The sequence below is a fragment of the Phyllobates terribilis genome, unplaced genomic scaffold (assembly GCF_046119375.1).
Source record: "Phyllobates terribilis strain yellow unplaced genomic scaffold, ASM4611937v1 Scaffold_11__3_contigs__length_659146591, whole genome shotgun sequence".
Taxonomy (NCBI): Eukaryota; Metazoa; Chordata; class Amphibia; order Anura; family Dendrobatidae; genus Phyllobates; species Phyllobates terribilis.
This window is the reverse complement of record NW_027362771.1, coordinates 257,535,762-257,550,201: the sequence shown is the minus strand read 5'-3', so window position 1 is coordinate 257,550,201 and position 14,440 is coordinate 257,535,762. Positions and strand designations below refer to the sequence as shown.

General features: G+C 40.7%; 1 protein-coding gene across 3 annotated transcripts in view; it reads left to right on the top strand.

Annotated features, from left to right (window-relative positions):
* The window catches only part of PRKAR2B (protein kinase cAMP-dependent type II regulatory subunit beta), a 180,758-nt gene that overhangs the window by 43,497 nt on the left and 122,821 nt on the right, over positions 1 to 14,440 (top strand). The window contains exon 1 of one of the 3 annotated variants that reach the window (XM_073652218.1): positions 2,717 to 2,865. The exons of the other annotated variants lie outside the window; for them this stretch is intronic. Within the exon in view, the coding sequence (XP_073508319.1) occupies positions 2,814 to 2,865 (52 nt within the window). The 5' untranslated portion in view covers positions 2,717 to 2,813. Of the gene's footprint in view, positions 1 to 2,716; positions 2,866 to 14,440 lie in introns of those variants that run through there. 3 annotated transcript variants of the gene reach the window in all.

Below are 14,440 nucleotides of genomic sequence, written 5' to 3'. Positions count from 1 at the left end.
CTGAAGGTAATTTGTCACTCAGGATTTTATTGAGGGGTATCAGACTACAGGGGACTGAATACAAATGTATGTCATAATTTTCAGATTTATATTTTTTTTAATAATTAGAAAAAAATGTATAATTTACTTTACACTTCACAAATACGTGCTACTTTGTGTTGGTATAGCACATAAAATCCCAATAAAATACATTTAAGTTTGTGGATTTAATGTGAAAAAAATGTGGAAACATTCATGGGTATGAAAACTTTTTCAAGGCACTGTAAATATATTTCAACTGGTCACTTTTTTATAACAAGAACATCCGCTTGAGGACCCCAATACTGGTTATATGGGAAAGGCTTAAAATTCAAAAGTAATAATGTAAAATATCCATTCTGGCATCTGCCTTTACAGAACTTCTTTTTGTGAATTTTTCTGCTCACTGCTTACGCCTGTGCGAAATGCATTGAAGGGGGCGCTGACAAAGAGAACTCTGTCCCCTGGTACAGCCTTGACCTCAAGCAGAATAGGAGAGCAGTGGTGCCTCTGCAGTGCCTACCCGTGGCCTCTCCGAAGAAGTGTATGAATAGTGACAGACAGAGCCCAGTGACCTCACTTCTATTACTTTTGCCCAGCTTTTAGGCTTAGTGCCCACGATGCAGAAATGAAGCAGACATTTTCCTGAGCATTTCTGCATCTCCTTGGCAGAAAAACGCATGCGGTTTTTACATGCGTTTTTGACGCGTATTTGCATGCATATTTGCCATGCTTTTTTCCAATGCATTGTATAGGCAAATACGCATGCAGAAACGCACAAGAATTGGTCATGTCCGTATTTTTTCTGCGAGTAAAATCTGCACAGAAAAAATCCTGACCATGTGCACAGAACTTGCAGAATGTCATAGGAATTCATGGGATAAGGTATGCAATGCGTTTCTGGAGCGTTTACGCGCTGCAAATACGCACCAAAAACGCATCGTGGGCACACAGCCTTAGGCTATGTGCCCACGTTGCGGACCTGAAGCATATTTTTTACGCTTCTCCCTGGCGGGAAAATCGCATGCGGATATTACATGCGGTTTTCCCGCCAGGTAGAAGCGTTTGTGAGGCGTCTTTGCATGCATTTCCGCATGCGGGTTATCAAGCACTTCTCCAAGCATCACTTGGAAAAGTGCTTGACAACTTGTTCAGAATGGTAAAAAATAGAAAAATAAACTTTATACTCACCTTCTGATGCATTCTCTGCCCCGTCCGGAGTCTTGAGCGGCTCACGCTGTTGCGTGCAGGACCTGCGGTGACGTCATTGAGTCATGTGATGGGTCACATGACTCAATGACGTGGCAGGTCCTTGAGACAACAGCGCGACGGAGGGAAAACATCAGAAGATAAGTATAAACTTTATTTTATTCTTTTTTTTACAGGTTCTTTGGTACCCAGGTCTGGATGAGAGTCTCCTCTCATCCAGACTTGGGTACCATCCGCACATTGATTCCGCAGCGCTTCCGCAAAATTAATGAACATGCTGTGGATTTTTGACCGCAGCATATTCGCTGCGGAAAAATCCGCAGCATGGGCATTGACATTGCGGAATGCCATTGGGGACCATGGGGTGCGGATATACATGCGTTTTTCAAGCGTTTACGCTGCGGAAATTCCGCAGCATATACGCTTGAAAAACGATACGTGGGCACACAGCCTTACTATGAAGTATCTTTTGATTCAAGTGTGACGTCATATTGCTGATGAGTATATCATAATGCACATAAAACATATTTCAGTACAATTTGCTTTTACAGCTTTTAGTCACAGGTTAAAATAGTAGATAGGAATATTTGTACTTTGCTTTTATGGCTGTTACTGTAGTTATACATTTATTTCCCAAAATTGCATCATATAGTCACATAGAAATAACTTACATATAACAGAACCGCTTAATGGCAGTAAAATCATAAGTTATATTGGAAGAAGCACAAGTTTGAGGTTCTGTGTACACCCAGTTTGGAGGTATAGATTGGCAAGATCTTCAATTGTATAGGCATACCATGGCATATGGGCAGCACGGTGGCTCAGTGGTTAGCACTGTTGCTTTGCAGCACTGGGACCCTGGGTTCAAATCCCACCAAGGAGTTTATGTTATTTCCTCTGGGTTCTCCAGTTTACTCCCAAACTCCAAAGACATACTAATAGGGAATTCAGATTGTGAGCCCCAATGGGGACAGCAATGACAATGTCTATAAAGTGCTGTTGATACCGCATATACAATGCAAACAGATACATTGTTGGCCTCCTTCGGGTAACTGGAACATGTAGATACAGTTCCACATGTTTAGTTTACAGTGATAAATAACCAAATTTTATAGCCTAAAGACCTGCAGCTTTATGTCATATCTGTCTCTGCTGGAAAATTGTATCAATTTTACATCCTCCATTTAGATCATATGATAATCCCTGTGAGAGGATACAAAATGTCCAGGCTTCACAAGATGTATCATCCTATTGTTATTGATGTGTAACCTGAGTTCTCCTTGGCTAAAAATACATTTAGTGCAGGAAATATTGAACAAGCCCCACTTGACAGTTTATGCTTCCCAGAGAGGCAGGCAGATTCTTCTGGCAGCGATTTGCTCCTGTATTGTCATTGTGTTAGGTATGTAATTAATGAGCATCCTGGGCCTAGGATTGGCCGGCAGGTACGTGCCTGCTGATTCTAGACACAGTTAGGTTTGACTACGTCACTACATGCAGTTGCAAACCTGATACAGGCATTGATGTGAAAAGAGTAATGATCATGCTGGCGGCATCAATGCTATTGTACCCTTCTACTATTAAAAATGACTTCGAAATCTGGAATTAACAGCATGAAAAAGGACACCCCATCAAATGGTGAGTGCAGAGTGAAACTCCAGACTGGCAGATTAAGGTTCTCTGGGGAATGTTGTTATTCGGCATACGGCATCTCTGTTATCCTTACTCATTATCAATTTACACAATTCTGCATTTTTAGTCTTGCATAAATATTTGTATGTCGGGAAGAAAGAATAGGAAACATTTTTGTTATCTTATTATGGTGGATGCGTCTGTTGTTACAATTAATATTATTTATTTCATCAATCCGGAGCTTTACTGAATTAAGCCCTCTGGTTATTCTTGGACATTATCTGGTAAGAGGAGAAAAAAGTATCTTTTTCCTTTTGTTTTTTTTTGTTAGAAATATATATATATATATATACACGCACATATAATATCTATAATTTTTCCATTTGTTATTTGATCTTGTCACCACAGCATACCTAGAATACCTGTTAAGTTTTACTAAAATAAAAAAAACTCTACTAGCTACTAGTATTAACAGAGCAACTATTATGTTTCATTTTAACTTGATTTTGGTGGAACACATAGAATACCGTCTGGTGTCACGATGAACTTTTTCACAATGATCACTGCAAGCTTCATTGTGTCCACAGCATCAGTATATATACTGGTATATACACCTAAGTCATACAGAAATAAATACTTATCCTCAACCCATTTTTGTTAATTCTCAGCAGAAATGAATGGCTTTAGAGGCATGAACCTGGCATCCTATTTTTATAAACATATATGCTATTTGGCAAATATTTTTTAGGATTTTCATAGTGTAATATTTGATGTGTCACAGCTTATTCCACATGTGAGGTTGTTCTGTCCATGCACTGTAAATGCAGCTTTCAAAATACCAGTTGTACTTGTTTGGACTTGGACAAGTAGCTATAGAGCTACGGCTCTGTTCATTCATATTTGCTGTGGAGGCTACATTGCAGATTCCGTATATTTCCAGATAAAATCGTGCAGAATGGTGCCTTTTTTCAAGTAAAATGATGAACACCTTGAAGCAACCTATTAACCACTTAGTAACCAAGACCAATTTTTCAAACAGTATTCAAACGGAATATTTCAACAGTGATACTGGTAAATTTCGGTCGATATGTTCTGCGTTTAAGTATAAAAATATCAGAAATTTGATGAAAATGTAAAAGTAAACAGCAGTATTCAAACTGTAAACGTTTCTACCCTTAAAACACATAGCCGCACTGCCCAAAAAATGTAATAAATATCATTTATGAATTGTTTACTTTATATGAGCATCATTTTTTTCAAACGTCATTTTAGTTTGTTGGGATGTTAGAGGAGTTAAAAGTTTAGCAGCAATTTTTTTTTGTTCAAGGAAATTTATAAAACTTATTTTTTGAAACAGCTTAACTTTTAAAGTGAATTTGAGGGGTCTATATATCGTAAAAGAACCAGAAGTGATACCATTTTAAAATAGCACCCCTAAAAGTATTCAAAATTGCTGTCAATTGCTGTTAGTTTGTTAACCTTTCAGGTGCTTCTGAAAATGAACACAAAGTGGCATGAATGGAATGAAAATGTACATTTTTTCTACTAAAATATTGCAGATGGAGTAAGGCTATGTGCCCACGATGCAGAAATGCTCCGGATTTTTCCTGAGCGTTTCTGCATCTCCCTGGCAGAAAAAAACGCATGCGGATTGTACATGCGGATTATACATGCGTTTTCCTGCCAGGGACATGCGGAAATGGAGCGTTATTCACTGACCTTTCCGCATGCAGATTGACAAGCGCTTTCCAAGCGAGTAGCATCACTTGGAAAGTGCTTGTGACAACTAGGTCACACTATATAAATCCATGCAAACGGCATGGATTTATATAGTGTGATCCGAGAGAGTGGTTAAAAATAAAAAAATAAATGTATACTTACCCTCCGATGGCCCGCGGTGTCCTTACACTCTGTTCTCCCTTGCCGGCAGCAGTGGATTGAAAGACCTGCCGACGTCAGCGTCGCGTGACCCGTCACATGACTCTGACGTCAGCGCAGGTCCTTCAATCCACCGCAAAGTGCCGGGAAGCAAGGAGGAGTGCACCGCGGACCGCCAGAAGGTAAGTATACATTTATTTTTTATTTTATTCTTTTTTTACAGATTTTTTAATGGTACCGGGTTCTGGAGGAGAGTCTCCTGTCCTCCACACCCGGGTACCATCCGCACATTGGAACGCATGGAATGCGCATCTACATATACAGTGATGCGTAATCCGTGCGATCTAATGCAAGTCAATGGCGGCGAAAACGCAGCACTTCCGCAAAATAATTTGTAGTGCTGCGTATTTTTCCGCAATGATAATCTGCAGCGGAAATTTCCGCAGCATGTGCACAGCACATGCGGATTATCATTGGGGAACATTACTGCCCTTCTACCATGCGTTTTTAATGCGTTTCCGCAGCTGCAAAAACGCTGCAGAAACGCATTAAAAACGCATCGTGGGCACACAGCCTTAATGAGGGATTGAAGAGAAAAGGAAGGTACATCCAGTGCTGGGTCCTCATAAAAAATTCTTCTTTATTGCAAATCCATAAAAAATCCAGATATAGAGCAATCGCATATGCGTTTCAGACGGTTAGGTCCTTAGTCACTGGATACATACTCTAAACTAAAACTAGATAAACTATATACAGGTCATGTCCTGAAGGAATGCAGCTCTAATTACTCATTTACCATCTGTTCACCATTTAACCCTGCTGGGTGAAGTTTTCTTATGGTCAAAATCTCTATAATGCGGAATCACTGCAAACAACATACATATATATAAGGACTTGTATATAGAATTAGATCCAATAAAAACACATACAAAATACTAAAAAATATCCACAATCAAAGAGTCAAATATACAAATCTCACTCCTAATGGTGTATAATATCTTGGGGCATGTTCATACCTTGCAGTATTTTTAACACATATATCCACCAAGACTCCCTATTGATGAGTTTCCTTTTATAATCACCCCCACAAGCAGGTCTATGGACTTTTTCAATAGCTACAATTTTAAGTGTGCTAGTATCGCCATTGTGGAGATCAATAAAGTGTTTGGAGGCTGCAGAACTTTTACCCCTTAATTTGTTATTGGCGTCAGAAATATGCCTTCTTGTGCGTATTTTTAATGCCCCTGTAGCGCCGCTCACAGGCCATAATGACACAGCAAGGTAATTACAAAAACACTTATGGGCCCAAGGTAAATACATTGGGGTATTTATCAAAAGTACTGGACAACTTCTTTAAGGCCACGGCCCCACTATCAGTATTTGGTCAGTATTCGGTCAGTGTTTTTTCTCAGGAGTGGGAGTCAAAACCAGGAGTGGGTGATAAATACAGAAGTGGTGACTTGTTTCTATTATACCTTTTCTCTGATTGCTCCTCACCTGGTTTTGGCTCCCACTCCTGAGAAAAAATACTGACCAAATACTGATAGTGGGGCTGTGGCCTATGTCTAACACTGCTACTCCAGTTTGCATTAGCTATACTCAGGTCTTCAGCTCAGTTTCATGCTGAGTATCAAGCTAAGGGCAAAGAAGAGGGAAGCGAGCTTGTTTGCTCAAACTCTTTACTATTACCTGATTCTTTCTGCCATATTTTTTTTCTTTTTTCTCTGCTTCTAGCTGTAGAACTTTTTAAAACATGACTCTAGCCGACATATATCAAACTCTGGCCCACAGGGTGAATTTATTTGCCCCGCGACGCCGGGCGGGTCCCCCAAGTATATTTGGTCCCCCCCCGACATTGCACTTTCAACTGTATCAGCATCCTAGATGCTGATGCAGTTGAAAGCAATGATGGAGGATGGAGCGTCAGCTGACACTCCCTCTCCCATCATTCCCCCTTTGCATCTGATGTCTCAGCACAGTGGGCGTGATGAAGTCATTACAACGCGCCCGCTGTACCAAGGAGTGCAGAGGATCTGAAGACCTCATGAAGAGACCGGATCAGCAGGGGAATGGGCAGAGGTGAGTATTTTTTTTTTGAATGTGGGGCCTATTATACTTTATGGAGCACTTTTTGTGGCCATTATACTGTAGGGAAGGCAATGCAGGGCCCCTTTATTCTGTATGGAGGACTATGCAGGACTGTTATGATCTGCAACAAGAACTAAGGAAAGATAGGGGAAAGCTGTCCCTACAGTAAGACTAAGCTGAATCCCTAAGATGTAGCGGGCTGCCTGATCCTTGTGAACAGACCCACCTTCGTCCTCGGCTAGTCTGAATGAAGACCTATAGAATTAAGGGAGGGGTCCCTAAAAGAACTAAGGACTGGGACAAAAATGGAACACCTCCTAAACAGAAATTGTTGTAGAACACAAAAGACAAACTGACAAATAGTACTAGAGGTCCAAGCAAACTGACAGAGATAGGCACCGAAGCACCAGGCTAGCAAAACAGTCAAACAACACTGAAGTCCAGCAAAGTCATAAGGGCGGAGCTGGAGTATATACGCAGATGGTCACGTGACCGCAAAACACAAGATAGAAAAAACTAACAGGAGGGTTCTAACAAGAACTCCATCTTACTGTATGGAAGAAACCAGAGAACCCGGAGGAAACCCATATGAAAAAGTTGATAGGTATATTTGATGATAAGGAAAAACTTCCTCAATTGTAGACATTTTTTTTAATAAATATCAAGGTTAGCCCACAACTTTGTCCAAGCTTTTAATTTTGGCCATCTGTGCATTTGAGTTTGACATCCCTGCTCTAGTCCAAAAAAAATTAAACTTTCTCACTTCTCCAAAAATCAAAATATGTATCAAGTATTGACCATATATTGAATATATTGTGATGCGCTTGCTGGGTGCCCCTATAATCTCTTTTTTTGTCATGTTCTAGCACCTGTATAAGCTTTGTTTCTTTCTCAGTTCTTACACCATAGAGTGGAGCCCTTCTGCATTGTTTTCAGCATTCACACTTTTTTTCTGTAAACCTTGGAACCCATTGTAACATGTTTAATTAAACTCTCAATTAATTAAAAGATGAATTGCATTACCTATGCCACATATGCATATAAAATAATATGATTTGCACAAGGCCATAAGTAGGTCTGCTTCAAAGATGGATTATCACAACATGAGTCTCAGCCATGCTTGCTGTGACAGTCTGTAAATGTCACTGGCCATATTTGCTCTTTAGCTCTTCTTTGCTATTATGTTCTGCGGCTTCCTGTGCTCCCTGCAATGAGGAAAGAGCTTTAAAGTAAAGGCTATTTTCTCTCCATGTAAATAACCTGGCTTTTCTAGCCTCTGTATAATTCCACTGGTTTGGAGAAGTACTGTTTTTTTTGTTTTATTCTTTTTATAACATGAGTCAGCAGGTTTTTGCTATGTAATTGGAGAGTACCATGATGTAGGTGAAGAGAGCCTGATTCCTGTAATGTGTCACTTACTGTGCTGTGTCTTGCTGTTACAATACTGTCAGTGTTTTATCAACAGGAGATTACCTGTACTCCTGCCTCTTAGTCCAACCACTCCCGGGCACCACTGATTAGCAGCATTCTGTCAATATACAGTGTACACAGAAATCTGCCAATCCGTACTGAGGGCGGGGTTATTCAGAGCTCAGCATTCTGAGCCCTGCTAGATCTGCAGCAGAGAAAACAGAGATTCTATCAAAACTGCGGCACCCAGTAAACTAAGTGATACATTGTTAGAATCAGGGTTTCTGTCCCTACATCATGCTGTCAAATTCCCTTTAAAAGTAATTTTGACAATATAAGGCTTAAATATAACAGATGACTTGTGGCCTTTTTTAAGATGGAAGATTGAAAAGCTATGTTAAATCTTGAAAATGATCTTTCTTGTTATTTTTACCTGAAACAGTGCAAATTGATAATTGTTTTAGGCTCTGATGCTGTTTGTTATACTATTTTCTAATGTTTTAATATCACGCCTCTTTTCAATAATATATATCTTTTCTGATTGTAAAAAGAGGTCTGCTAGCAGTTTTGACAGTGTTAGCTAAATAAGAGACGTGGAAAGCTACTTAAAGGGTTGTCCACTACTAGGACAACCCCTTCTTAAACTTATTGTTCTGCTCCGATAAAATAAATAACCTATACTCACCTCCAGTGCTGGCTCCATTCCACCGTTGTCAGCACTTGCAGTCCCGGGGCTGTTATGCGGTGGAATGACACGTGATGCCTGGCATCCAATCAGTGCTGGCGTCACTGTCCCGCCTTCGGACAAACTGAACATGAAGAGGACTTCCGGGCTGCAGCTGATCCTGGACTTCCTCTTCATGTTGAGTTTGTTGTTTATTTTATTGGAGCCAAACAATAAGTTTAAGAAGGGGTTGTTCTAGTAGTGGATAACCCCTTTAAACATACCTTTGTGTATACTCCATTTATCAGCATGAATGAGAACAAGAACTTTTAATTCTCCTTATTTCACAATTGCAAGTCCCTCGAAGTTTGTCCGTCCATGTGCAGTGCAATGGTCTCTTCTTAAATTGAACACTTTTCGGCTTTGCTGTGAGTGACGGCTCTAGCAGTCGCCCAATTTGATGGTAGAGATAGCACTCAAGAGCAGAAAGGAGGAGCTAAAAAGCATTACTTACCTGATAAATCCCTTGGTGCTAAAGCACCAGCGTTACCACTGGCCCATGTGGTTGGCAGCACAAGACCACTCATTCCAGTGACTGGCTATAGAGTGGGTAGATGGCACATAAAACATCAATAGACGTCTCCTTTCTTTAAAGGGCTTTTCCAGAATCAAATATTTTTTTTCTATTGGCTTATGTAGGTTAACCTCTTTCCACCGCAGACAGTTTTCCTTTTTGCACTTTCATTTTTTGTCCCCTTCTTCAAAGAGCCATACATTTTTATTTCTTTCAATGTATCCGTAAGTGTTTGTTTATTTGCAGGATGAGTTATAGTTTTGAATGACTCTATTCATTAAGAAAACAACAGAAAAAAACAGTCATACTTACCAATAACAGTGCACAATAATAATGCAATGCAGGATGCAGGCAGCCCCATAATAAAAAAACTGATCGCAATTCGTATTAAGGTTCCTCATAAGGTTCTCCCATTTTCCTGCACATTTCTCCCTCCAGAACTCTCCCTTGTATCTGTATGTATACAACAAAGTATACTGTATATATATTGTAAGAAAGCAGGTGGTAAAGTCCTGGATGGCAGGTATGTGTTACCAAGATGGTTTTATTTTGACTGGATTTGGGTTCCGAGATTTAAGAGCGACCTAAAGAGCCAGGGTGGGAAAGGTCGCTCTCATACTCCATTCTGGGTCTTACTAGCCTAATAAAATGCACCTCGTCTAGCTCAGGTAGAAGTAGTGTGCTGAGGTTGGAGAATGACAGAGCTGGTGGATAGTCTGTACTGCAGCCTGAAAGGTTCCTGTAATACCAAGTTGGTGAGACTGTTTGATTGACTTTGTCTTATCCAGAGAAAAGGAATGTTTTGTTATTCATTTGTGCTGAAGAAAGGACTGTTATGTTCTTTATTTGTACTGAAGAAAGGACTGTTATGTTATTCACTTGTTCTGAAGAAAGGCTGTTTTCATTTTGAAACTGTAAAGTTTATGAAGGACAATAATCTTTATTCTGTTTTGATATAAGAACCCTGTGCATGTGCATATCCACCTAACTATTAGAGAGCTGAAACCCCCACTATAATATGTATACATGAATTGTCAGTGAGGTGAAGCATCTTTATTGCCAGGGCTGGAGTTTTGTTGCTTTGTGTTACTTCTGTGCACTGTATCAGTGACTTGCCTGCATCAGTTCTCTGGACAAGAGATAATGCTGAGGCTGTATGTGTAGCTGGAGGAGGAGTAGGAGGGATTTAGGCAGATTTACAGGGGTGTGCTCTCTTGCTGCCCAGTACAAAGGATGATGGGAAATGTAGTCAAAATGGAGCAGAAGATTCTGAAAAGGAAGTGATGACTATAGGAACAGCCAATACCAGGGCGAAGGATTCAAAGCAGAAAGGCAAAAAACAACATGATAATTGGCAGAAAAGGTATATGTGATTCTTTAGAGACATTATCCTTAGGCATTAGTGGCAAAACCAGTAAATGAGTTAAGGTAGTTGACAACCTCTTTGAAAGCAATTCACTTAAAGGATATCAAATCCAAAAACAATCACAGAAGAAATGCAGCCATAGTAACCAATACCAGATAACAATACCAATGCACTACAGAATGCAGGAGGCTCTCATGATAAAAGAGCAAGCAGCATCAGTGCAAAATACTGATGAAACAACTAGTCACACACATACCAATCATGGTGGTGGTGTGGGGGTTTGCTAAGTAATATAAATGCTCATGGATAAGGCTTTCATATGGTGGCAGTCACATAGCCTGTTGGTCAAACCCATATTATTAGATCAGACTCTATAAGTGTACCCCACATGGACAGATACCCCAACTCGCCCTTCCCCATTCCAAAACCAACACTTTATGTCCAGGCTCCATTTTGCTGAAGATAAATGAAATATATGAGATATTAGTTGATATTTTTGACCAAAATACGCAACATCAAAACCTGCCTCAAGGGTCCTCACTGTCTTGCAATTCCGTAGCCTAAAATTAAAGCAATTCACTGAAAAGGACTTAAAATCTCCCAAAAAAATCACATAGCACAGAAAAACAGCAGCCTTAGGGTTCACTCACACTGGCTTATAACACGGCCGAGTGCTATCCCATGTTTTATTGTACATCACTTAGCCCAGTGTTATACTATGGGGCAGTGCAGATCTCCAATTATTTTATCATGCTGATTTGGCATGAAAAAACAATCACAGCATTCTGCAGGTGCATATAAATCTATGGGTGCGAATGAAAAATCAGACTGCACTCTGCAATCTGAGTGCAGTCTGATTACCACGGATGGTGACAATGGAGATGTAGAAATTACTTTCTCCGTCTCCTCCGCACCTGTCATGTGATTCTCTCATGTGAGGGGTTCGGAGCACTGACACTCAGCTCACACTCGCAGCAGAGTTTGAGCCAAGTGCCATTTGTAGAATCGGCCGGATTATCTCGCATGAGAGAATCGACGACCATGTGACCCCGGCCTTACTTATACTACAGGATGCAGCAGACCCCCATTTTACTAATACATTAATACATCATGTATTCTTTCATCTTTTGTAGGATGCAGACAGGCCGTATGGTGCTCTGTCTAGGATTTATTCACCAACACCTGGGGTTGAGTCTGAAAAAGCATTCTGACTGCGAATCACATCTGTTACATTAGCATATTCCCCAAAATTGTCCTCTATGCAGGTCCATTGCAATATCTATTTGGATGTCTATTTTTGATCTTCCCTCCAAGTCAGTACATTTCACCAAATCATTACACAGAACCTCTGTGGGTCATTTGCTTCAATTGTATATGTTGTATTCTCTTGCTGACTCCCCCAACTCTGGTTGCAGACATGGTATTTTATGGAATTTTATCATCAGAGGTCACCATCTCTGGAAGCACAAGGGTTACCTCTGCTTCTGTGTCTTTGAGGCCAATTGTAACTCTATTCCCCACAGTGACAGATTGAAAGTGATCTTTATTCTTCACTTCAGTCCCATCCACAACTAGGGCAGAAGGTGATGACCAAGACGGCTTTGTAGTAGTAGTGGGGCTTTTCTTCTAATCATGACAAATGACACTAACATGTCCCACTACGCTACATGTAAAGCATTGGCGTGTATCAGTAAAATTGTGTTTAGTTCCAGGGTCCCCATAAGAAGTAGATGCAGAATGCCCTGGTGATTGGCTGGTAGAGGGAGGGGGTACCCTACTGCTTTACCTCCCTTCCTTCCAGTTGAATACAGACGCCTTCCGAGCTTCTGGAGCATCCTGTTGGCAGCATAAGGCTATGTGCCCACGATGCAGAAATGCTCCGGATTCTTCCTGAGCGTTTCTGCATCTCCCTGGCAGAAAAAACGCATGCGGATTGTGCATGCGGATTGTACATGCGGATTGTACATGCGTTTTTCCTGCCAGGGACAAGCGGATATGAAGCGTTCTTCACGTGCATTTCTGCATGCGGGTTGTCAAGCGCTTTCCAAGCGATCTTAGCATCACTTGGAAAGTGCTTGACAACTTGGTCACACTATATAAATCCATGCAACCGGCAAGGATTTTATATAGTGTGACTAAGTTAGTTAAAAAAAAGAATAAAAATGGTAAAAAAAAAACAAACAAAACATTATACTCCTCTTCCGATGGCCCCCGGTCTCCTCGGATGCGTCCGGTCTCCCCGGTGTCTCGCGGTGGTGTAAAGGGACCTTCCATGACGTCATTTAGTCATGTGACAGGTCACACGACCGCTGTCGTAAGCGGTCGCGTGACCTGTCACATGACTGAATGACATCATGGAAGGTCCTTTTACTCCATAGCGAGCCGCCGGGGAGCGAAGACATACGGGATAGAAGACCGGGGGCCATCAGGAGGTGAGTATAATTTTTTTTATTTTAAATTATTTTTTTTCACAGGTACTATGGTACCCGGGTCTGGAGGAGTGTCTACCAGGTATGGTGCGGGTTCAGCATATGACATGCATTACACATAACAGAATTTACTCAACCATCGTTGCTTCACTAATTGTTGACAGACTGCAGCTACAATGTCAAGACAACATCACATGTGACTGCTGCAGCTTATCACTGAGCTTAACAGTCATGTCGATGTAGATGGCATAAGACCGCTGAGACCAGTGATTGGCTTCAGCAGTCACATAGAGTGTAGTCATGACATCACCACTGCAGTCTGTCAAAGACTAGTAGCAGCAGAGGAGAGACATCAAGGAAGCAGCAATGAGTGATCATGGCAATTTTTTTTTTTAACCTTCCCAAGTATATTAAAAAATTATCTTAGAAAACCCCTTTAAAAGGGAATATCCAGTAGATCAACCCTCCTAGCCTATGTATATGGGCATGCAAGTCATAGAAAGTAGTGTAAAATTATACCTTGATATCTGCGATCTGATGTCTTTTTCCAGAAAAATTCACATTTTTCTTAACATGTAAATGAACTGTAACATCTATGGGCTGGACACAAATTTGCATGAGAATCTGCCTCCAGAGCTTATTGTAAATGAAAGGGGACATTGCCAGTGTGAGACATGTAGAACAGGAGAGCAGACTGTCAGTCATTACATGTCTGCTTTCCTTTAAAATAAACTCTAGACACAGATTCTCATTGACATATTAAGAAAAACGTGGATTTCACTGGATAAAAACATTAGATCGCAGATGTGAAGGTGTAATTTTATTCAGCTGTCTATGACCTACGTGCCCATATAGACGGCTTAGGAGGGTTGATCCTACTGACAGATTCCATGTAATACATTCCCAACATCCGCCGTACATTTATGGAACAGTCTTAGTATCTGAACCTGCACCATACCTATCAGATGCCTGCTGTGTTTCTTAGCCAGTTTATGCCTGTAAGAGTAGGGATTGGAGACGAGCTCTTATCTCTTCTGTTATCCCTTTAAATTCCGCAGTCAATCTCTGACAGTGGCATTCAGGGAGCATGGCCCCGCGGTGACGCGATTGCATGGTGCCAAGGAGTCTAATAAAATTAAGAAAAAGTTAAAAAAAAAAAAAAATTTTAAAAC